Source organism: Miscanthus floridulus, chromosome 5 (assembly GCF_019320115.1).
Source record: "Miscanthus floridulus cultivar M001 chromosome 5, ASM1932011v1, whole genome shotgun sequence".
Classification (NCBI taxonomy): domain Eukaryota; kingdom Viridiplantae; phylum Streptophyta; class Magnoliopsida; order Poales; family Poaceae; genus Miscanthus; species Miscanthus floridulus.
In genome coordinates, this window is record NC_089584.1 from 148658129 (window position 1) to 148682815 (window position 24687).

At 46.2% G+C, this 24687-nt stretch overlaps 3 protein-coding genes across 5 annotated transcripts; all 3 read left to right on the plus strand.

Moving 5' to 3' along the window:
* The first annotated feature begins 2331 nt into the window (after positions 1-2331).
* On the plus strand, positions 2332-10672 carry LOC136451152 (BTB/POZ domain-containing protein FBL11-like). The gene is given in 21 exon segments (XM_066451901.1): positions 2332-2350; positions 2353-2515; positions 2595-2645; positions 2743-2869; positions 3230-3287; positions 3290-3367; positions 3674-3723; positions 3874-3962; positions 4044-4152; positions 4296-4332; positions 4470-4615; positions 5001-5544; positions 5647-5907; positions 6079-6224; positions 8081-8419; positions 8499-8739; positions 8814-8869; positions 9448-9528; positions 10107-10151; positions 10225-10293; positions 10368-10672. Coding segments are annotated over 21 exon segments (2883 nt in total). The 3' UTR covers positions 10542-10672.
* A 481-nt stretch (positions 10673-11153) lies between these two features.
* LOC136451153 (tRNA dimethylallyltransferase 2) lies at positions 11154-14085 on the plus strand. Of its 3 annotated transcripts, none has more exons than XM_066451902.1 (10): positions 11155-11527; positions 11613-11692; positions 11784-11852; positions 11960-12041; positions 12135-12229; positions 12367-12441; positions 12637-12990; positions 13108-13183; positions 13276-13638; positions 13743-14085. In XM_066451902.1, exons 1-10 carry the CDS (start codon positions 11257-11259, stop codon positions 13892-13894), a joined length of 1617 nt encoding a protein of 538 aa, XP_066307999.1. In that variant the 5' UTR covers positions 11155-11256; the 3' UTR covers positions 13895-14085. The 3 variants fall into 3 exon arrangements, with proteins under 3 accessions (XP_066308001.1, XP_066307999.1, XP_066308000.1); XM_066451903.1 differs by having other exon boundaries at positions 11156-11527; positions 13276-13445; XM_066451904.1 differs by lacking the exon at positions 13743-14085 and having other exon boundaries at positions 11154-11527; positions 13108-13187; positions 13276-13446.
* A 2165-nt stretch (positions 14086-16250) lies between these two features.
* Positions 16251-17504, plus strand: LOC136454105 (dehydration-responsive element-binding protein 1F-like). The gene has a single exon (XM_066454649.1). The coding sequence runs from the start codon at positions 16289-16291 to the stop codon at positions 17024-17026; it is 738 nt and encodes a 245-aa protein (XP_066310746.1). The 5' UTR covers positions 16251-16288; the 3' UTR covers positions 17027-17504.
* Positions 17505-24687: the final 7183 nt, after the last annotated feature.

Sequence of the window (24687 nt, forward strand, 5' to 3'; positions counted from 1 at the left end):
GACAGTTATATGTTGCAGTTTCAAGAGTTACAAATAAAAATGGATTGAAAAATCTTGATAGAAAATCAAGACAGAACATGCGGATCACTAACTAAAAACATTGTGTATAAAGAAATACTTGAAATGATTTAGTTTCCTCCACATTTAAGACCCACCCCTGTGTTTTCATTTACTGGATCATATTGCAGGAGTATTAGAATCACCGGGATGCAGATGTTGCAAGGTCTGAACTTGACGGTCAAGAATTACATGGACGCCGCATAGTTGTTTATTTTGCAAGAGGGGGTAAGCTCTTGCCACTACTGTTCTCTACTACATACATGTTATGTGTGACATTTTAGTAAATTCTGTTCACTTCTTTTGCTGTGTGTTTTGGAGCTACACCAGAGCTTCACTGATTGTTGTCCAAGACCATAGAGTTAATTCTTTTCGGTTGCTCCATCCATTTATACTTTTCCTACCCTTTGTTGATCTTTTCCCTAGCTCTAGAAACACAGGTGCTACTGGTGTGGAGAAAAGGAACATCTTAAAGGAAACTAACTGAACAGCTCTATGGATTTTAGGTATTTCTTTGAATTCTTTTTTTAATTGAACATGCAGCAGGTTTCCTTGAATACTCCAGCTAGATTGCATGTGCCTTTCTTTTTTTAGCACACATTTTTAACGTTTCACAAATACAGGAGAGGGAGAAGCTAAAGCCCAGGCACTGCCGGAGATAAGAGACCACCTGCCCTGCAGCTTAGTGCTGCTGGCATGGTGCTGCTGCTCTGCTCTTGCGAGGAAAACATGGAGACCGTGGGGGAGGAGGGACCATCGGGCTGCTGGTTGTGCTCGTTGCTTGCTGATTTGGAGTTTTGGACAAAGAGGAAGCAGCTACGAGCGATCTGCTCTATGTAGATGCGAAATGGATCCGCTATTGCGCTCCCCTTTCTGTGGATGAAAAGGGAGGGAAAAAATGGCATCCCTTGGAAAAGGGGAAGAAGCTAGCTGCTGCGGTGGTAGTGCTGTCTGTCTCATCGGAGGGGCCGAGGCTGGAATATCCCAAGGAGCCGTAGTAGGGAACAACAGGGTCTATCCTCTCCGCCTTCCAAGCACAGAAGAAGAGGATAGAGCAGCGGTGAGTGGACACCATACCCATCCCCTCTAACATTTCCTTCTCAGCGAGATTTACAATTTGAGTTCAGTTAGTGATGTGTCAATCTGTCTGTTGTACATACTTTAAGAGAAAATAGCCCCTTTGGTTCTTGCCAATGGAATATCGGCCTGATATGATGTTTCAATGACAGCAAGTTATTTAGGCTTTTTGTACAATATAAGACACAATTTTCGTTTTCTATATAATCTAAGATTCAGGGCTGGTGGAATTCTGTATTCTTCTCAAGATATTTTGGAGACTTTGAACTCTGAAGCAGCACCTAAATTAGAAAATTCCAGAGAATCCGATCACCGATTGTTTGTAATGATTTATTGGCATTGGCGCCTCCATGAAAATAAATCAGGAGAATCCAAGAAAACTTTGGTATTTAAATGTGCTACTAGGATAATTTTCTAGCTATGTAATGCTAATCCACAAAATTTAGAAACTTTACTTAATAGTATGTTTTGCCCTCTCTTGGATTTCAGCTAACCGGTATTACTTCTTTCATAAACTAAAATTATCCATGAACAATCGTTACGACCACTAGATGGTTTATAACTCTTGGTTTGTTTCATCCTCATTATAACTGCTTTGTGTATCACCTGTACACCTAAAAATTATTCCATGATAGTGTGTAGAGCTACTTGTATCATATAAGAAATATACATAGTCCACGAAGGTGTTAGAGGATACACGGACCCATCATGACCTTGCGCGGCAACGCCGCGCCTGTCTTTCTAGTTTCAGTCTAGTCCCTTAGCTTGATAGTTCATGGAATACATTGAACAAAAATTCGAGAACTAGAACTGTCACTTTGATAGTCTTGAGATATGAACCAAGGCCAAAATTAAAGTTTGAGCACCTCAATGATTATTTTGAAAGTTCAAGGACGAAATTGAATAACAACGCAAATACTGTACTCAAATCTCAGTGCTTTACTAAAACCAACAAATTTGGGATTCTCATCAGAAGGAAAAAGAAATAGAGAATTTTGTTTTTTCTGGTTTCTTTAGGATTTTTTTTAGGGGATTCTGGTTTCTTTAGGATGGGGCTTGGCATTTTAAGGTTGGGCCTGTGGCTCGTCCAAGTCGGACCGGCGGCCCACCTCATCAAGTCACAAACTCACACAACAAACTGAAGAACTCGATCCATTCCTGAAACAGCCCATGAGTCCATAACCAAGCATCAAGGCCATGGCCTTCCCCGGCGACGGGATGACGCCGGCGACGCGGTGGTTCTAGAGATCACCGACACATCATCCTCCGCCGCCGCCCGTGATCCATCCTCACCTCGTCCCCCGCCGGTCTCCATCTCTGACCTCGCGCGCTTCGACCCGCTCCCATCCCCAACCGTCGCCGTTCGCGTTGACCGGCACAGGCAAGCGAGCGCTCTCTCATCTCAACCTAACCCCTAGCTGATTCCTGCGCTTTGGTAATCGAATCCTGTCTTGTGGCAGGCTAATCGAGAGCTCCTCCTACTTCCGCGCGCTCCTCGGCGGCAACTTCAGGTTAGCGAAAACCCAAGCCTCGAGCTCTCGAGCTACTACTACAAGTTAAGTTAGTGGCGAGTGGGCAGGGTATCTCATGGACGCTGTCTGTGTGCAGTGAATCCGGCCGAGAGCATGTGAACGTGGGCTGCGATTTGGAGGCTGCCGTGCAAGTGCTGCGCTACCTGTTTGAGCCTTTCGAGAGCTTCAACATCACGCACAACAATTTCCTCCCGCTGTTGGAGGTACCCAGTCTTGAAAGTCTAGCGTTTCACTGTTAATCAATTCTGAATAAATGATATAATACTTAGAAGTTGTGGTTGTCTAGTTGATAGTACAAGACAATAGCCTTTTAAATTATTTATCTTATTTTTGATGCATTTATTATGTTTCATAAATTCTGTGCCGTGATAATAGGAATTTCATTAGTACTGCCTACCATTGTGACCTCCATTAGCAGTTACCAGTAAACTAGTGAATCACAGATAGCTGCTGGAGGAAAATGGTCGTTTAGGCCATACTCATTAGCAATTTTGAGTCTAGTGCTACTGCCATCTGTTCATGGTAGGTGCTACTCTAGGTCACTAACTTCATTTATCCTCCAGGGAGCTTTGTTTCTTGCTGTTGAGAGCCTTCTAGTGGAGTGTGAAAGATGGTTCAGCACCTAGCCTCTCAAACTTCCGCCATTTTTTCAGTTCCATTAGATTTCATAATTGAAGTCTGGGACTTTGCTCAAGAGCATGGTGAGTGTCTTTTGTTATGGTGTTCTGAAATTCTCATAGCTGAAGGGCGGGCCTAGTGCAAGCGGTAGAGTCTTACCGCCTGTGACCGGAAGGTCCCGGGTTTGAGTCGCGGTCTCCTCGCATTGCACAGGCGAGGGTAAGGCTTGCCACTAACACCCTTCCCCAGACCCCGCGCAGAGCGGGAGCTCTCTACACTGGGTACGCCCTTTTTTTTCCTGAAATTCTCATAGCTAATAGCTTCCACTTTAACAAAATATAGTCAACTCTTTGAACTTCTTTTTGCGCCGACTTTGTATATGTTTGCAGGTGTTACTTTTGTTCAAGAAATTTGCCGAGAATATCTAGCGCAGAATTTTGTAGGTACAATTACTGCATTACCATTGTACGTTCACTTTGTGCATGTTCTTTCAAAAATATATTTCCTGGCAATGTTTGGTTCCTTTCTGATGTGCTCATGCATTATGCAACGTGCTTTCTGTACCACTCCCATTCTGTGGACCGCGCAGGCACATGTTATCTCAAGAAGGTCATTTAATAAAATACCTTATGATTTGCTATGTTCAACGATCGAATGTCCACATCTGACGGTGGATAGGTTTGTTGTATCTTTTCATTCTATAACATGATTTTCATTATTCCCCTCTGTGAAGGAAAATAATTTGCTGCCCTTGTCCAGTGAAAAGCAGTTGTGTGAAGCAATTTTCTATTGGGTTTCAGAAAATATGAAAACCTGTGAACAATCATACCCCAACTCTGTAGATGGCCACCTCTTCCTTCTTAGCAAGGTACACTATTCCTCAAAATATGTGGGTAGTATTTAGTGTCAAGTCTATTCTGCCCCCCTCAGTATCTGCTGTTGTATATTAGTTCATCAAGCATTTGGCTGTCTTGACTTATGCATATCTTTTCATTTGGACTGTTTCTGCAGGTGAAGATATGCCTTTTACCGTTGGGATTTGCGGCAGGTACAATTCCTAGATCTATAAATTTTAATTGATAACAGACAGTTCTCATGTTTGCTCCTTCTTTTACACTACTCATCTTCCATAATTTCTTGTCATGTATTAGTAATACAATGGTCAGTGGAAAATTGTATTTTTAGGGACAAAGAGGCATTGGTTTGACTTTGGAAACAACATCATCTGCACAATTCTTGATCTTCTCAAGGACAGTTTGAAAACTTTATTGGATGCTATTGCTGATGGTAACTTGGAGAGATATTGCATTCGAATAACAGAATATTCGAAGGTTTATCCACTTCCATTTAATATTGCAATGATACATTTAACCTGTCTAGAATGAATTCTTCACCTTTATGTTTCGTTCTCTTTTTTCCTGTTGCTTTGCAAAATATTTACTACTTCTTTTAGTGAATGAAACTTAATGCAACCTCTTCATGTACTTTAATCTGATCAAATGCTGCAAAATAGGTGAAGTTTATGATGTGATAGTTCAGGTTGACTAGATCTTTTTACAAGATTCATATTCTCCGAAATATTTTTGCTATGATAATGTGCTTGCTTAGCTTCTTTTGCAAAAAAAGGGAAATTGCAAATGCATTAGCCTTGAACTTCACTGTCCAAGAAGATCATGCACTCTGTCTATTTTTAAGGATGATGGTTTTATTTTGCAGAACATAGTGCTTTCAGGATGTCCCCAAGTAACTACAGCATTCTTGTACATATCTGTTCTCCCTACTGATCTGGATGTTTCATTTAAGAGAAGGATAGTGAGTTCATACACCCAGGTGGATCATCGAAGCTTCATTCTTTATGATGAACTAGAGAAGGCTGCTAAAACCTTATCATTCAAGAATGTACACATGGTGGATATTTCAAAATGTCCAAATGTTCATTTTGGCGCAGCAATTGACTGGTTGAAGTTGTTTTTTCCAGAATTAAGGATATTCAGGGTTTCACATTGTTTATCCTTTCAATTTGATGATTTGCTATATCTGTTACTGAGATGTCCATGGATTGATGAAATTGATATGACTGTTGATACAAGCACTGTAACACCCAAACATTCAGTAGTCTCGTCTAGTTCTGAAGTCCTAAGCAAAGTGAAACCAAATCAGAAAAGATATGGCATACATTGTCCACCATATGACAGACAACTGAATTCGATTTTCTTAAATATATCAAGATTGACATTGGAAGGCAGAAGTGATATTGATGGTAATAGAAAAGATTTGTGCTTATCATCTCTTGCTTTGCAGCTGTCCATATTGTTATTACCTTACCTGCAAGCTAGTAACTTCATTGTTTGCGCGTGTGCAGATGTGGGCTTGCTGGAGATATCTGTTTTGAAAAATTCTCTGTGCTATATAAACATTAGAAACTGCTTCCTGTTAACAGATGATGGTATTTCTAACCTTCTGATGAAGTGTACAAAGATCCATTCAATGGTTCTTTCTTATACTTCTTTTGGAAATCGATCAATTCAAACACTATGCGCTACCAATCCTTCTGGCCACAACAGTGTACATGCTCATGTTATGGCATTTTATATGCAAGAATTACATCTGGATGGCTGCAAAGGTAAAAACAATTCCCTTTGTCTCATGCCCCAGATCCCTCGATGACTGAGCAAATGATAATTTATTTTTATGACATCAGAAATACGATGCTATGCTTGTTTTTCAGTTATCATTATGTTTGCCTTCCACTACTTAGGCATGCTGGCTAATATGGGTATATGTCAATATGTAGGTATTGACTCTGCTGCTTTGTCGCAGCTAATGAGCATTATAAGCATCACAAAGTTTCTGAGCTTAAGGGAAACATCACTTACAGATGGTGCACTCTGCAAATTTGTTGGCTCTAGTCTTGAGTATCTTGACGTTTCAGAGACTGTGGTATGATTTTCTGTTTGAATCATTGTTTTTGTTCAATATACCTGATCACTTTTATATTAATGTGTCTACTTTTTAGAAAATATTTATCATACTGATTATGTAATTTAGTTTTGAGCTTCTAACTAATCAAGCACTACAATTGAACAGTTGATGAAACACTCATACTGGAATGTTCACTGAGCTAGGAGACTATTGATGAGTAATACATAGTGCACTATGGCCTGTGGGGCTATTATTTCTATGTATCAGGTTGATATTTGATACACATGCCTGCAGGTTGCAGGGTGATAGAAGTACACGGTTTTTAATTATGTTGATGGACTTTTCTGCTACTTTATTTTAGTACGATAGTGTCGGGTACCTTAGAACGGGGTACCCCAAGCAAATATCAAATGGGTCGCTAAAGTCCCATCTAAAAAATAAAGCTAGAAGGTAAGCCGTGGGCCCCTCACCTGCCACGACCGAGCCCACTGGGTCCTCCTCCTCCTCGCCTCGAGCCTCGAGCAGGAGGTTTCGGCATCCTGACACAAACTCCGCCTCGCGCGAGGCTCTCCACGGAAGGCCTCGGCAGGGGGTGCATTCTCCGTATCGCGCGAGGCGTCTCGCGCGAGGCCTCGGCAAGGAGCCCGATCTCCGTCTCGCGCGAGGCCTCATTCTCCGTGTTGCTCGAGGCCGGGTCGTCCGCAGCCCGTCACCCCCCCGCCTCGACCGACCCTCCAGACAGCGCGTCATGTCTCATTAATGCTTCAACCACTCCCGCAATCTCAGCCGGACGATGGCTCAACGCCACAGAATGGCCGACGGGACTCGAGGTCGCATCAGCGCCATACCGGCCGGGACAGGGCATGGCGGGGATTACCGGCCACTGTGTCCTAACGCTGTGTCCACGATCAGCGCCATACCGGTCGGGACAGGGCACGGCGGGGATTACCGGCCACTGTGTCCTAACGCTGTGTCCACGATCAGCGCCATACCGGCTGGGACAGGGTACGGCGGGGATTACCGGCCACTGTGTCCTAGCACTGTGCCCACGATCAGCCGCCCACTCGAGGCCTCGGCACTGTACACCAAGGTCTCGGCGATCTTGGGGTTCGCGCCTGTCGAGACCCTTCCACCGCGGTGCAGCCTCGACACCGACCAAGTCTCGGCCTCGCGCACAGTCCGTCCACAGTGGCTTGCACGTTCACCGCCGCACCCACTCCGAGGCAGTCCTGGGGCTCCCACGACGCACAGGATCTGATGGGACGACCACGCCGCCCCAGTGCTCCAAGGACGGACCACTCCGACGACCACGCCGCCACAGGAACAGGCTACAGGGCCCGGACATGCCACCTCTGTTCACACGACACCGTATAGTTAGCTCATGTACCGTCCTTGTCCTCCCTTCAGGCTATAAAAGGAGAGGACTTGGGCCGTTTTAGGGGGACGAAGGAGAATACCTTGTAACACACACACGCGCACATCCCTGCCGCCTGAGAGCAACGCCTCAAGCGTCTTGCACGACACCTTGTCGAGACCTGGGACCAGCTCCCTCTCTCCTTTAGCTTGTAACCCCCTACTACGAGCACTTCGGTGCAAGGAATACAAGATCGACCTCTCAGACTGGACGTAGGGCCTCGATTGCCTGAACCAGTATAAACCTTGTGTCTCTTTGCATCACCATCCGGAATTGGGAGCACGCAGAACAAATTCACTGGTTGGTTGAGGACCCCCCGGTCCGAAACACCGACAGATAGCTATCATTTTTACCTTCGCATTCGAAGGACAAACCCCAAAAGTTGATTGTTAAGTTTGTTTTTTTCATGTACCACTATAGAGTGTGCTTAATTCTTTTCTTTTTGTCCATCGACTCACAGATTTCTATGGTATCATTAGCTCCAGTTATACGAAGAAATTGTAAATTGAACTGTCTGAAAACAGCTGGATGTCGTAGTCTTCTGTTGGAATGTGATAATGTACAAAATATCAGTGGTAACAAGTATGGAGATTTTCTACAGGAGGTAGGAACTACCTGCTGTTTGGAGGATGTTGAAATGGGCTGGGGATTTTGCCCTATTCGAATTGAAGATCTTGCTCCTTCTTTTAGTAAAGTAAGGAAGATGACAATTGGTCTTGGCACAGCATTAGCTGAGAATGTCATGTGTGCTCTTCCTATGATTTGCCCATTCCTCGAGTCTTTGATTCTGAGGTTTCAGGTGTGCCCCAACACTCGACGGCATGTTAAATATGAACTTGTGCTTTTCACTCCATAACAAATTGACAATATACATCCAGGTGATATCTGACAGAGTTGTTAGAAATCTATTGGAATCAGCAGTAAATCTTCATGTGCTTTGCCTGCACTATTGTCTTGGCAGTTTAACTTCATTTAGTTTCCAGACAAAAGCACCTGCATTAAGAGTATTGCAGCTTCATTGGGTTACTCCATGGCTTACAAATGATGACTTGACAATCCTTACAGAGAATTGCAATTTAGCTGAACTTTCACTGTCCGGTTGCAAACACCTTGACTCCAGTAAGTTTTACTTCCAAATCCAGTGGCTCCTGTAATTTGGTTATTTTGAGTTTTCACTTTTTCTTGATCTACAGACTCTCAAGACATTATCTCATCTGGGTGGCCAAACTTGGCACTTTTACACGTTGAGGTATGCCTAACTGCAATCTCGACAATTTGAGTAAACCTTATTGTGTCAGTGCTGAATATCTGATATTTTTTCCTCTAAAATCAAATTTCGGGGTTCAGTGGCTAATATAAGTATATAACTAAACTAAATAAATAGGACTTGCTTTAGTGGTGGGGCAGCAAAAGCCTTTTTAAAAGAGTAGCTTATAAGACTAACAAAATAGCATGTCCATATTTTGTGCGCCAGCATGTACTCTACAGCTCTATTTCATTCACTGCTGGATGTTTTATATTGTATTAGTTGAAACTTGATTTGGCGGGCCTGGTGCAAGCGGTAGAGTCTTACCGCCTGTGACCGGAAGGTCCCGGGTTCGAGTCGCGGTCTCCTCGCATTGCACATGCGAGGGTAAGACTTGCCACTGACACCCTTCCCCAGACCCCGCACAGAGCGGGAGCTCTCTGCACTGGGTACGCCCTATTTGACTTCCAATGCTATAAAAAGTATACTTTACAAATATCTAAAACTCTACTCAATGTCTGAAACCATTTTCATCCTGTACACGCCATCTTTTATGGATTGCATTATTTTTCCATATACAGGAATGTGGTAAAATAACAGTTGAAGGGGTTTCTTCTTTTCTCAGTTGTAAAGCTTTGGAAGACATCCTACTACGGCACACGGTGAGTATGAAAAATATCATAGCAAGTTCTTGAGATATAGTTCTAGTGAATCCTAAAACACAATGTAGAACTGTACTAAATGATGCGAGCAACTTAATACTTGTTAGTTGCTACCCAAAGAGGAAGTGGTGCCTGACATGGCTACAGTTGAAACAAACTTTCACCATGCTGTTGCAAAATTGCAGTCCATCTATAGTTCTATATATGTCATTTCCAGGACGTATACCATTGTAACTTTTCTCAGTTGAATTGTTGATTGGTTATATACGCCTAGCTCAAACGGTTAGGTGACCCAGCGGCACTCCTCAGGTCCTAGGTTCGACTCCCTGTAGGAGCGAATTTCAGGCTGAGGTTAAAAAAAATCCCCTCGTCCGTCCCCATAACCCCCATAACCAAAGCACTGGGGGGGCACCGGCCCAATTCTCACTTGGGCGACGGAAAGCCACCGTGTAAGGGTGGGGGCGGGGGTTCGGGGGTTTTCTCGGCCGAGTGAGAAGGTCCTTCTTATTTGTAATGCTGCGGGGGCAGTCTTAACCCCCCGTTCGAGGTTTTTTTTTTCTGAGAGTTGAGAACCGCAGGGTAGGGGCATTGGAAGGAGCATCATAGACGATGCTATCAGAGAGGTGCCTTCCTTCTCCTCTAGTTTATCGTCTGGCACCATAGGTTTCGAAATCAACTCGGTGACATTTGTTGCAGTTACCACTACTGCGGAAGCTGGCTTTGGATCTATGCAATGCCTGTGAAGAAGGTTACGATAGCCCGAATGTGAGCACAGAAAAGATTTCTATCTGTAACTTTGATAAGACAGATGCTAATATATCACTGTCTTTATTTTGTAGAATGCGGAAGGAAAGATGATTAGAAGTGTAAGGATGAGTCGATGCAAGACAATGAAGGGGTCCTGTTTGGAGGTCCCGAGACAAGGGTCTTCAAGGCCGGTGCACAAGGACACCGTAGTGCTGGAATGGAGCAGCAGAAGGCTCACAACCACCGTAGTGAAAGAAAGAGTGTGATAAGCCTTTTTTCTGTTCCTGATGAAGTACACTGTTTGTTTCGCTGAAATTTGCCGTATGCTGATTTGTTGTGAGAGGAAAACACTGTTCCTCCGCTGAAAAGTATCGCTGAAGAACAGGGCGATTCGCAACATATATGACTTGTATGAATGTTTTTTTTTCTTTCTGCTGATTTTGAATCCTTTTTCTGTGTGAAGTTATACTAGTGTGATGGACACGTACTTGGTTCCATCCTTTTGTCTGTATGTGTGGTGCCAAGCGAAGAAGAACATCTCTAGACAAGTTTGTCCCGAGACCAAACTGTAATAGCGTTTGCAGTTGTATACATGTACTCTCATATGTTGTGTTGATCCACGAACAAAATTTGATATTGAAGTCTTGTATGTATAGTATTTTCATGCGCTTTCTTCAGGAAAAAAAGATTGTCGTAGACTTTGGAATTTTTGGATGACCATATCAATATCCAGTTATTCATGTTTGAAATTACAGCTGTATGACAGTAATTTGAATGCAGTAATTTTAGTAGCAAGCGCATGTATAACATCAGCAGAGGCAAATACTGTCCGCCATGTCATTAACTAGCCTGAATCATCATCAATCAAGAAAGTTTAAAAAGTATTTTCGCCAAAAAAAAAAATTCTGCTAAACCCTTGTCACCGATCTGCATATCTGCCTGCCAGCTCCCCGCCTTCCCGCCTCCCGCCGCCGGTTAGGGATGGCCCACCCCTCCGCTGCCGCCGCTGCAAACCCTAGCCCTGGCACCGGCGAGGAAGGAGCCGCCTGGTCTCCGCCGTCGCCGTCGCCGTCTCAAAGGGGGCGGGGCAAGGTGGTTATCGTCATGGGCGCCACGGGAGTCGGCAAGTCGCGGCTGGCCATCGACCTTGCGGCCCACTTCGCCGGCGTCGAGGTGGTCAGCGCCGACTCCATGCAGCTCTACCGCGGCCTCGACGTCCTCACCAACAAGGTCCCCCTCCACGAGCAGAACGGTCTGTCTCTGACTCCTCGCCACCTCCCCCAACTTGAGTTTCCTCTCAGATTAAATGCTCGAACCCGTTCCATGCATTATTCCAGGTGTTCCTCATCATCTCCTTAGCGTGATCGATCCCTCCGTAGAGTTCACTTGCCGTGATTTCCGCGACCATGCCGTTCCGGTAAGCCAATGCTGCTACCACTGCCTCTACAAGTTTCAGTACTGGACCTGGGTCACATGATGATAGCTAACGCCTTCCCCTCTGCTCACAGATTATACAGGAAATATTGGATCGCGATGGCCTCCCTGTGATTGTCGGCGGCACAAACTTCTACATCCAGGTTCAAATTTGAAGTGTCCTGATTTCTGTATCATCAAGTCCATCTGCTTTCTGTGTGACCGCAGTGTCTGAACTACTGTCGTGTTTTTTGCCCACTTAATATTTCAGACTCTTGTTAGCCCATTCCTCTTTGATGATATGGCAGAAGAAATGCAGGACTGTACTTTGAGAGATCACATAGATGATATAGGTGAGTAATAAGTCATGTTAAATGTTCCTTGTTCTTAGTGTGTAGCTCAATTCCCAAACAGCGGTTGACATGTCTGTTATCTATGCCAAACAGGCCTTACCAATGGCGATGAAGGCAGTGGGTATGAACGCTTGAAGGAGATTGATCCGGTGGCTGCGCAAAGGATCCATCCAAACGACCATAGAAAAGTAAGGGTGTTGCCCAAGTTTCCTGACTTTATATAACTATGCAATGTTAGAATTCCTTCTTGTACAGGTGCTCATTTTCCTACTGCCACTGATTGTTCTGTGTTTTTCCATTCTGCATGCGTTGGTCTATTGCAAAGATCAAACGCTACCTTGAGTTGTATGCAACGACGGGTTTCCTACCCAGTGATCTTTTCCAAGGAGAGGCTGCTAAGGTGAGGAATTTCTCTACACTTGTTTGCTCGGCGCTTTTTATCAATCTTGTAGAAATCCCAGTGAAACGCCCTCCTTTTGTCATGAACGTGAACCCATAATCGTCTCACAACACTCCTTTTCTTTTTCCTGTTTGAGTTTGAACTTGTTGGGATTTCTAAATGTCTTAAATGAGATCATTGGTTGTGTCAGAACAGAAATGGGGTCGTCCTAGTAACTCCAGATTCGACTGTTGTTTCCTGTGGGTAGATGCTGACCTTCAAGCTCTGGACAGTTATGTCAACAAAAGGGTTGATTGCATGATGGATGCTGGCCTGCTGGACGAAGTATGCAACATATATGATGCAGATGCTCTCTATACCCAAGGGCTGCGGCAGGCAATTGGGGTCCGTGAATTTGATGACTTTTTCAGACTATATTTACCAAGAAAAGAATCTGGTGAGGATTCTTCTGCGAGCTTGTTAGGTATACATGACGATCAGCTTAAGAGCTTGTTGGATGAAGCTGTTTCCCAGCTGAAGGCAAACACTCGCAGACTAGTTCGACGCCAAGTAAGCTCTTAGCATCCTGTGTATTTTTATGTTATTGCTGTCGTTTGGAAAACTGTCAGACTGGGCACTGATACTTGGCTCACTGTAAACTTCTTACCTTTTTTTTTGGCCTTAAAGAGACGGAGACTGCATCGACTGAGTAAAGATTTTGGGTGGAATTTGCATCGCGTTGATGCAACCGAAGCATTCTGCTGTACGTAAGGCCATCTAAACTCCTTCGGTGCACTGTCAAATGTGTATGCCTTCTCTGCAGAAACTCATAATCTCTCATGTGTGTTTTGATAGGTGCCACTGGCGACTCATGGCAAAAGAAAGTTGTTGAACCTTGTGTGGATGTTGTGAAAAGGTTCTTGTCTGACGATTCAACTCTTTTACCAAGCACAAGCGCCTCAAATGGTGTGGTTGGAAGTGTAAGGGGCCCGTCAAGAGAGCTGTGGACGCAATATGTGTGCGAGGTGAGTCTAGTTTTGCAAGAGCTGTATTGTATCCATAAGAAGGGCGGGCCTGGTGCAAGCGGTAGAGTCTTACCGCCTGTGACCGGAAGGTCCCGGGTTCGAGTCGTGGTCTCTTCGCATTGCACAGGCGAGGTAAGGCTTGCCACTACACCCTCCCCCAGACCCCGCACAGAGCGGGAGCTCTCTGCACCGGGTACGCCCCTTTTGCATTGTATCCATAAGAAAGCAGACGCCGAGAATTCTGTTGCAGAGTTACCGACGATGAAGCATGGGTGTTGTGTTTATTTAACTCCACAGGCCTGCGACAACCGGGTGCTGCGAGGGGCGCACGAGTGGGAGCAACACAGGCAAGGGCGAGGCCACCGGAAGCGAGTGCAGCGCCTGAAACAGAAGAACCTGAGCCTGAGGCCATGGCCATCAGCGTCGCAAGACTGCAGCTGATGGAGTGATGGCAGCTGCAGGTGGCCATTTGTTTTGTTTGCAATCGAGTGATGAGGCATGCAGTTCACGGTCTTGAGCAGTAGACGAGCTGAAAAGCGTTTTAAGTTTTAACATGATGAATCACATGTATGTATGTGGATGGGGTTATTGGTCTTGCTAATGAGTTCACTGAAGAATGTTTTGATTAATAATTGGGTGATCTGCGGCACGTGCGTGTTTTGACTTGTGCTGATGATAAGAACCAAAGTAAATGGCAGCAGGCCTGCAACAAAAACGGCGGGGGCCAAAAAAGCGCGCTGGTGGTGATGTGGTCCAAGTCCTAACAAAGATGTCTCGCGCGCACTCATCATAAACTTGCTAGCCTGACAGCGACGCCCACGGGGAATATCTCCATGCTTTAGCTGAAGCAGGCACAGGCAGGTGCTGCTGCTTGTAATTATAAAAGGCAGGCAAACACCTCCTCCTATCTCTTCATTAGAGCAGCCGTTTCACGATGTTGTTGGGTCTGCACCAGTACCACACGACGGCACCCAACATAGTATGAAGTCGATCTTGGTGGATACATGAACAGAACATTCCCCCCTTTTTTTTTCTTGTCCCACGGAAGTGGATACATGAACAATGGTCCATCCAAAGACTACTAATTGGGCACATTCTTTTTTTTCCTTTATTAAACACTCGTACACACACAAACTCTATAAACATATGCACCGATGCATGCATACATTGCATCTAGGACTTAAACCCTAATAGACATGTTTGATCACATGGATTATAGATGCTCAATTATTACAATTTGACAAATACTACCATAACACGGACCTGTTTGGATCACGGTCGATTATTATAATCTGGATTATGTATAGGATTACTACAATCGAGATTAGAATATGAAAATCAGAGTGTTTGGATCATTAAATTATTATAGTGGATTATCGTTGGTTAAAGTGACAAATGCTTACAATCTCAAAAGGCAGCTCTCAACTGGATTATAGGATTATTATAATCTGAACTTTTATTATAAACAACCCACCTATAATCCAACATGTTTTGTTTGCAATTAGATTATTTTAGTTGACTACTATAATCACACAGTGGATCCAAACAAAACCTTAGGTGTCCTGACAAAACAAATGCATCAAGATTGTACTCTTCTTTCTCTTAGAAAAGTAGTTTGATGACCCGTACGCCTTCCTCGTCATTACTTGTTTAGGCTATCCCCTACAACAAAAATTTTCTACTTGTTTTCTCATGTAAAAGTTTGGTTGGGTTGATCATTCTCTTGGACTAAATATTAGACCGGTTGACATTCTTCTTTTTCTTTGTAGATAAGGGTCACTTGACCAGGACTTCTTTGGCGGACATTGTGTATAAATCCCCTTGCTGATAACTAATTTTATTTTCAATCTTCGACTACATTAGTCTTGTGCGCCATTGCATACAAAATGTAAGGAAAAAACAAACCTATTGGTAGGACATACACCCAGCTAGAATGAATAGACACCGATGGAAGGATGTTATTAAAATTAGCACGACATTTTATTTCATCGGGTTCTAATCGAACTGTTGAATTGGTCAAACTTAAGATGGTCTAGAGTTACAATAAAAGTTGTTACGAGGATCATTGGTGTTGTGTTTCTTGTGGTGGTAGTTTTGTTGTTGCCCTCTTCGTGAGGTTTTTTGTTTTGTTTTTTATTTATTGTAAAATGTTTCTTGTCTGTTGATATATGTCCGACATTGCTCTTGTCATTGGATCTTCGGAAAAAGGGATAAAAGTAGAAAGTCAATTTTTTGAAACGGAAAGATTATTGATGAATTGGTCAGTGTATTATGAATAATAAAAAAGACCATTGTTCAAGAAAAAACAAAAAGGTATGGAGGAGTAGTTGAGTTATCCATGTTTTGTGTTTTCATGTTTTGATGGAGAGGCGTAACCCACCTGAATGTTCTATGGATATTGTTGTCTTTGCTTAATGCTAAGACTGGGGCAAGGCCCTAAAATTTCTAAAAGCAAAAAAAAAAAGGGGTCAGCGCACAGCGCCACAACCAAAAAAACATAAAAGGCCCACTGTTCCAAAGAAAAACCATATGAACAAGTGTTCCAAATAAGCCTGCATCTCCTCCTGGGTGACGGTGAGAAAAGCGGGAGGCAGGCGCGCACGTGTTCCATTTCAAGACTTGCACATTCCCCACGTGAGTAAAAAGGCGTAGCGGATCCCGTCCCTGCCCGAGCCGCTGTGCTCAGTTCACACCCGCCCAGACCCACAACCCGAACCCAACAAGTCGTGTTGGCTTCGATGGCCAAGTCGACTCCTATTTATATCCAGCTCCCCAGGTGAGGTGCCTACTGCCCCCTCCACCAGCCAGAGTGAGCCACTGCCACTGCCAGTACTCGCCGGACCATGGACGCCGACGACTCCTCGTCCTCCTCGTCCTCTCCTCCGCCGTCTCCCGCCGACCACAACCACCACCGCCTGCCACCCAAGCGGCGTGCGGGGCGGAAGAAGTTTCGGGAGACGCGGCACCCCGTGTACCGCGGCGTGCGCGCGCGCGGCGGGGGCACCCGGTGGGTGTGCGAGGTGCGGGAGCCGCAGGCGCAGGCGCGCATCTGGCTCGGCACCTACCCGACCCCGGAGATGGCCGCGCGCGCGCACGACGTCGCCGCCATCGCGCTCCGCGGCGCCGCCGCCGCCGACCTCAACTTCCCGGACTCCGCGCACGCGCTCCCGCGCGCGCGCACCGCCGCGCCCGAGGACATACGATGCGCCGCCGCGCAGGCCGCCGAGCTCTACCGCCCTTCTTCTTCTTCTTCTTCTTCCACCTCCGGCCTGCAGCAGCACGGCCGCCGGACGACCACCCCGCCGCCGCCGCTCTCACTGCCGCCGCCGGAGGCTTCTCCCTGCTGCTGGACGACCAGTACGGGAACCCGAGGAGCCGACGGAGGAGACACGGCGGCCTGCTACTACGGCTTCCTGGACGAGGACGCCATCTTTGACATGCCCGGGCTCATCGACGACATGGCCAGGGGGATGCTGCTCACGCCGCCGGCCATGGGCCGGCGGCTCGACTGGGGCGCCCTTGACGACGACGACCACCACCACCATAGCCACGTGGACTGCACGCTCTGGATGGTGGACTGACGATGGGATGACCTTCATTATATATTGCCACGCAAACGTACGGATGTTTAATACCGTACCACCGAATAAACGCGCGCTTTCCATTGCAAATAAATTTTTTATTTATTTTCAGGCCCTGTTTGGTAATTAGGGCCTAACCTTAAAGTATTTTTTTTCCTTTCGAGGTGTAGTAGTTAAAAAATGAGAGAATTCCTTATTTGACACTGGGAAAATGAGTCGTTCCTTTCTTGGCCCTGAAATTTTCTTCGTTCCCTATTTGACACTCACTTCAACTTTCGTTCCTAATTTGACACTGCCGTCAAATCCGTTAGCTAACGGTGTTAACTGGCCGTTAAAAAGACATTTTTGCCCCTAGAAAAAAAAGCGGCGAAGCAAATTTGAGAGAAAAAAAAACATGCGCCTTTTTTTTTGTAGCTGGGCGCATACATCAGAGGCGGGCGCAAGTTTTTTTCCTCTCAAATTTGCTTCACCGTTTTGTTCTTTTTGTTCTGATCAGTTTCATTGATGCCCGGCCGGCCACTTTCATTCGGAGCTCCACCACAACAGATGTCTAAAACAACATATCTATGTTGGGTCTCTTTGGTTGGATTTTTGGTGCTTAACAAAGAGGCTGTTTTAAAAGCTGTTTTTTTAGAAGTAGCTGTTTTTTCGTAGTATATTTTTGAAAGCTGGTTTGATCCTACTTTTGACTTTTGACTTTCTGTTTTTCGAAATTGGTGGAACAAAAAGCTTTTCTATAGTTGTTTCAAGAGAGATAAAGATAGAAAATATATTTTATACTTGTTTAACCAAACAACTTTTAGCTTTTCTACAGCTTACAGCCACAACAGTTTTTCCACAGCTCACAGCCCACAGCGGTTTTTTCCCACAGCCACAGCTCAACTAAACACACCCTAAGCCAACCGTCAAGCGTGGTACGACCCTATAGATTTGATGGTCAATTAAATCTCAAGTTTCAATCTTTATTTGTGTGTCTCAGTCGTCATATATCTATTTCTTTCTACGGCTGTTCGTCAATTTGTAGAGGCATGCATGTATTATGCTTCTGTTTACAGGGCGAGTGTGTGTGCGAGCTTTGATCTTCATCTATGGTGTGTGTTTGCCAAAAAAGAAAAGACCAAATTAATTCATTATATAGTTCTGAGGCCTTTTTCACCATCCTTTTTATGTCTTAAACTTGCTTAATTGTCTTAGTTAGGGGAAGAGAGGATATGTACAAATATGACACTAGCATATATTATTATTATATTAAGGGGTATATAATGGTCATCTTGTTTTCTTCTTCCACCCGAGTCTTAAAAAAACTTTTATTTGGAACTGAGGAAGTATATTTCTCTAAATGTATTTGGCATTTGGACATACGATGATGTCATGCGCAAATTTCTCCCCAAGAATGTCCCGTCCGATTAAAATATCCAATGTCTTTGTCTTCCTTTATGTAAATGTGTCAGGATAGAGATCAGTGGGTGCGTGAACTCAACTTTTACAAACCTTAATTAATGACGAAAACCTTGACTTATCTGTAACTATGGGAGATTGAAGTGTGCTAGATTAGATATATGCACCAGTGTTGTTGTGCCCCCTTCTAGTCATAAAAATATGCCGTTGAGGACAGTATTTAGTCAAATAATCTTAGAACAACTATGAACAACAACGAGTTTAAAATTTATCAATTTTCAAAACATATGAATTGTATACATATACTTCAAAAGAAGTTAGACGTAGTAATAATTTTACATGGAGGACGGCAAAGTTAAATACAAGTAATTTTAACTGGAGAAGGCACATGGATATATATGTACTCAATTAAACTCTCAAGCCTTAAAAATTAAGGTGCAATTTTTCTAAAAGCCAAAGGTGAGTCGATCGGTAGGGTTGGTGCTTGCATTTGCTCGATCTATTCTACGAATTTAGGTGACGATTTCTTTCAATGGTATTCAATGTGTCCTTTGATAATGATAGCGAGGTGGCTTCGTCAAGCTTAAGATCTGCCTACTCAAACCCCGTTCGGCTTGCTGAAACTTGGCTGAAAGTGGCTGAAAAACACTGTTCTGGCTGAAATATTGTGAGAGAAAAATACTATCCCGACTGAAAAAAGAAGTCGAAAAAGCCGGATATAAGGTAAGCCGAACTGGGCCTCAATCTTTCATATGTACTTAAAGAGGTAGGACATGTGTCCGCCACCAGCACGACCGCCCCACCCACCGCCCTGCCCTAGTCACTACTGCTCCCATACCCAGGTACACGCCTCCCCTGTCCCTGACCGTCGGCGCTCGCCCCGTCCACCACCGGCCACACCTCCCCTGTGCCCAGCCATGCCACCGGTCGCGCCGCCCCATCCCCGGCCACACCGCCTTGCCCGCCGTTGAGAGGAGAGATAGAGAAGTGGTCAGTGGAGAGGGAGAGAGAAGAGGGAGGATGAAGATGGATATGGCAAGTGGACCCCACATATGAAAGCTCTAGTTTGGTTTTGGTTAATTGATGGAACCCTAAGTGCTAACCTAGTTTATCAAAGTAATTATGAGATAGGTAGCACTACTCCAAGTGATGAAGCAATGACGAAGATCATGACGATGGTGATGGCATGATGATCAAATGCTTGAACTTGAAAAGAAGAAAGAGAAAAATAAAAGGCTCAAGGCAAAGGTATAAATAGTAGGAGCCATTTTATTTGGTGATCAAGACACTTAGCAAGTGTGATCACATTTAGGTTAGATAGCCGTACTATTAAGATGGGTGAAACTCGTATTGAAATGTGGTTATCAAAGTGCCACTAGATGCTCTAACTCATTGCATATGCATTTAGGATCTAGTGGAGTGCTAACACCCTTGAAAATGCTTGTGAAAATATGCTAACACATGTGCACAAGGTGATACACTTGGTGGTTGGCACATTTGAGCAAGGGTTAGAAACTTCATCGGTGAAGTGTCCGCCCGTAGAGTGCGGACAGTTCGACGGTGCCACCGGCGCCCTATATAGAAAAAACAGGGGTTCACAGAGTGACCGGACGCTAGTGGTACAGTGACCGGACGCTGGGTTCAGAGTCCGGTCAGTGACAGCAGTAAGCACACGGTCTCGGTCTTGTGAAAAGACAGAGGTCATTGTAAGTGACCGAACGCTGGTCTCGGTTGGACCGGCGCGTCCGGTCAGTGGCAGCAGAGGGCGCGCAGCGTCGGTCTCTGACCGGACGCTGGGTCACTCAGTGACCGGACGCTGATAGGGTGCGTTCGGTCCTACTGACGTGGCAGTGGACAGAGGAGTCACCGAGTGATCGGACGCTAGGTGTGTCTGGTCGAGCATGACCGGACGTGTCTAGTCGTGAAAAATCATTTATGGATGCTTACTAGAAATGACCGGACGTTGGGGTTTAGCATCCAGTCATTTTGAGTTGCTGCGTCCGGTCGTCACTTGACCATTGAGATCGGGCGATCAATATTTGAAGAGAGGGGACGTGTGGCATGCATCACGTAACCGGACGCTGAGGTCCAGCGTCCGGTCAATATGACCGGAGCGTCCGGTCACCCCGTGTTGTGCCCAGTGAATAGGTACAATGGCTTTATTTCGTGAGGGCTTCTATTTAAGCCTCATAGCCGGCTCAAGCTCACTCTCTTGGCCATTTACATTGACATAGCAACCTTGTGAGCTTAGCTAAAGCCCTCCCACTCATCTCCATCATAGATTCAACATCTTTGTGAGATAGAGAGAGAATCCAAGTGCATTGCTTGAGTGTTTGCATCTAGAGGCACTTGGTGTTCGTGTTTGCTGTGGGATTCACTTGTTACTCTTGGTGGTTGCCGCCACCTAGATGGCTTGGAGCAGCGAGGATCGTCGAGCGAAGGGTGGTGATTGTCTTTGGCTCCGATCATGATGATTGTGAGGGGTTCTTGACCTTTTTCCGGTGGAGAGCCAAAAGGTACTCTAGTGGATTGCTCATGGCTTGTGTGATCCTCATCTTGTGTTGGTTGTGTGACACCCTATTGAGGGTTTAGCGTGTGATGCCAATTAGTGCGTGAACCTCCAAGTGAGTGAATCACCAAAACAAGGACTAGCTTATCGGCAAGCAAGTGAACCTCAGTAAAAATTTATTGTGTCATCATTTGATTCTAAGGTGATTGGTCTTTATTGGTATTTATTCTTGTGATTGATTGGCTCCTTCCTCGACATGGCGGTATAAACAAATTGCTCACTCTCTTTACTTTACCGCAAACTAGTTGTCAAGCTCTTTAGTGTAGCTAGTTGTGAGAGCTTATTAGTTTGGTTAGTGTGGCTCTTTAGTTAGCCTTTGAGAGCACATTAACTTAGTGTAGTGTCATAGCTTTTGTATGGATAGAAACTATATAAACTATAATTGTGGTAGGTGGCTTGCTATTTTAGTAGGCTAACGCAACACTTGCTTCGCCTCATAATTATCTAACCGGTTTATTAAGTGTTGTTGTAGAAATTTTTAATAGGCTATTCACCCCCCTCTAGCCATTAGGACCTTTCAACAGGGTACGGTCCTTGGTATTGTAGTTGACTTGAGTGCCCTGCCTTACATTCTCTGTCTGTTTCCTGGTCCTTACCGAGCAGGCGTCTCTGGTCGGTTGGTCCCAGTCGGCTCTGATTGCGCTAGTTGGAGAAGAGCAGTGAGCAGTGGTTTGGCGCATCCCTAGTCGGAGACGTGGGTCGGAGTCAAAAGCGGTGTTTGGCTAGGCCTTCCGGTCGGAGAGGCCATCCAGAGGCGGGCCGAAGTCAAAGGTGAGCTCTTCTGGTCGGAGAGGCGGGCCAGAGTCAAAAGCAGGCGTCGTTCCTTCTCGGCCAAGCCTTCCGGTTAAAGACTGGATCGCCCTTCTGTGTCGTTTTAGTTATTTAGGCCAGCCCATGAGTTGTGCGTTGTTTGCAATGTTATCTACTAGGCCGAGCCTTTGTTGGAAAGCTGGTCCATGTGGGACCCCAGGTTTATAAACCCAACAGGAGCCCCCGAGCCCCCAAACGATTCGGGTAGAGCCGTCTAGGGGATTTTTATCTTAACAGCGGGTGCGCGCGAGTGCACCCGCGGGTGTAGCCCCCGAGCCCCCGAACGATTCAAGCAGAATCGTCTAGGGGGTTTTTATGTTACCAGCGGGGGAAGTTTCGTTTCGTCAGCAGGTGCACGTGAGCGCACCCACGAGTGTAGCCCCCGAGCCTCTAGGCGATTCGGACATGATCGCCTAGGGGTTTTTATCAGCGGGCGTGTGTGCGTGCATTTTAGTCGAGACAGAGTCATCAACCAAGGTGTTGTGCACAACCGAGGTGATTTTTTAGGGATCGAGCAAGATAGAGTTTGTGGATCCTGGTGTCGGGCGCAGCTGAGGGATCGGTCAAGGTAGACTTGTAGACCCATCGTGTGCAGCCGAGGTAGTTGTTTCTAGGGATCGGGCGAGACAGAGCTCATGGATCCTAGCATCGGGCGCAGCCGAGGGATCGATCGAGGCGGACTCACGGACCCATCATGTGCAGCCGAGGTAGTTGTTTCTAGGGATTGGGCGAGACGGAGCTCATGGATCCTAACATCGAGTGTAGCCAAGGGATCGGTCGAGGCGGACTCGTGGACCCATCATGCGTAGCCGAGGCAGTTGTTTTAGGGATCGGGCGAGACAAAGCTCATGGATCCTGGCGTCGGGCGCAGCTGAGGGATCAAAACAGACTCGTGGATCCTAGCATCGGGCGCAACTGAGGGATCAAAACGGACTCGTGGATCCAGGCGTCGAGCGCGCCGAGACGAACTTGCGGATCCAGGCGTCAGGCACGCCAAGGGATTTTAGGCAAGTCAGAGTCATGGACCTAGGCACAGTAGAGGCATTTTTGGGTGTCTTGAGCCCCTGAGCCCCGTTGGGCTTGGTAGGGGTTGGTTTGAAATTTGTGTGTTACCCCATCCTTGGTTTCTCACAACCGGAGGGGCTGAGCTAACATCGCTGGCCTCGATGGCTTGAGCTCGAGTGACGCGCTTGGTAAGCTCACTAACGGGTATGATTGAGTTAAGTCCGGGTCCATCGTTCATGATGGGGTCGGCATAGCCCTCATGTGGCACTCCACTGCTCCTTAACCTACAACCCGGTAGATATCTGGGTCGTTCCGAAGACTGACCCCGGGTGGCCCGTTGGCCTCCCCTCGTTGGAGATTCTATGGGTTTGGTGAGGTTTAGGACCGAATGAGAAGGTTGAGATGACCCTGTCTGCTTCAGGGCAGACCGAGCGAGGGCCGCTCGAGGCTCATCCGTGTTTTCTCCCCTGGCTCTATTTGACGCGAGACAGCCTTGAGCCCTTCGTGGGTTAGCCTTCGAACCTTGGTCGATCGTTGCTCATGTTGAATGAGGCAACTGCCGCTTCGTGATGCAACACGGAGCGTTGTGATGCATTAGACTACATATGTAATGCTTTAGCCCCCGAGCCCCTAGGTGATTTGGGTAGAATCGTCTGGGGGCATGGGTGTATGGAATGAATGCCAAATCATCCGGGGGTGTGGGTGTATGGAATGAATGCGTGTATGGATGTATGAATGATTATATAAAGAAATAGTGGGGGTTGATAATATTACCTTGATAACTCGAGTGACGGGGTTTGAAGAGCTCCAATCAAAAATGTCCAACCGGGATCCATGCTCATCGTTCGTGACGGAGTCGGCATGGCCCACATGGGGCATCCCTTTGCTCCATACCTGTCTCTCGGTGTTTTCCTGAGCTGTTCGATTGACCTAGGAAGCCTGATGGTCTCTCTTGGGAGGAGATCCCATAGTTGAGCCTTTCCAAGTTCCGCTTGGGAAGGCGGAGGGCCACCTACGCGTGGTGGCGCTTTGTTTCTCACGCCCGGTCATGCGGTAGTGGTGGGCCATACCTAGGACATGTCCCGTCTGACCAGGCGTCATTCTATCAGGCAGGGTGTGTCCCATCGGTCATGGTGCGTCCCATTGTTTCTCATCTACATTAAATGGGGGAAGGGAGAAGGTTTCTCACCCCAATCCTTTCGCCTTTCCTCAACCGCTCTGCCTTTTCTTTAAATAGGGGAAGGGAGAAGGAAAAGAGAACTCACAGACCTATTCGTGATTCCAGAGTGCGATGTTGAGTTGGAGGTCCCCCAATGTAGATGAGATGGTGCTGGCTACCTTCACCAAGAAGGGGCTGGTTCCACGGAAGGAGGTGGCGCACTGGAGGGTACCGTACGTCACTGACTTTGTCACCGCGAGGCTTTCATCGGGATGGAGCCGTACATGGACTCCTTCCGACGAGTCTTCTCTGTGCAAGCCTTGTCGGAGAGGAAGACGCTCGGGACTATGCCAGTGGGAAGTTTTGCCCTTGTAGCTGCTCAGGTTGGCTAGTGCATAAAGTTTGATGAGATATCTTCTAGCCACGGTGGCCATACCTCAGTGGGTAGCGTCCTTGCCCAAGAGCTACCTCAACTGCATAAGAAGGTCAAGAGCTCCATGCTCTTTTGTTGAGCATCTATGGGTGTGACGCCCTTGAGGTACCCGTTGCGCTGGCCAAAGTTGAGGGAGCGGAACCAGGCGGGGTCCTTGAGGTACCCGTTGTGCTCGCTGAAGTCAAAGGAGCGGAACCAGGCATGGCCCTTGTGGCGATGGTTATGTCCGGTGGCATGTGCCATGGCCTCTCCTTTGTCATCAGCTGATGCCACCGAGCGGCCACAGT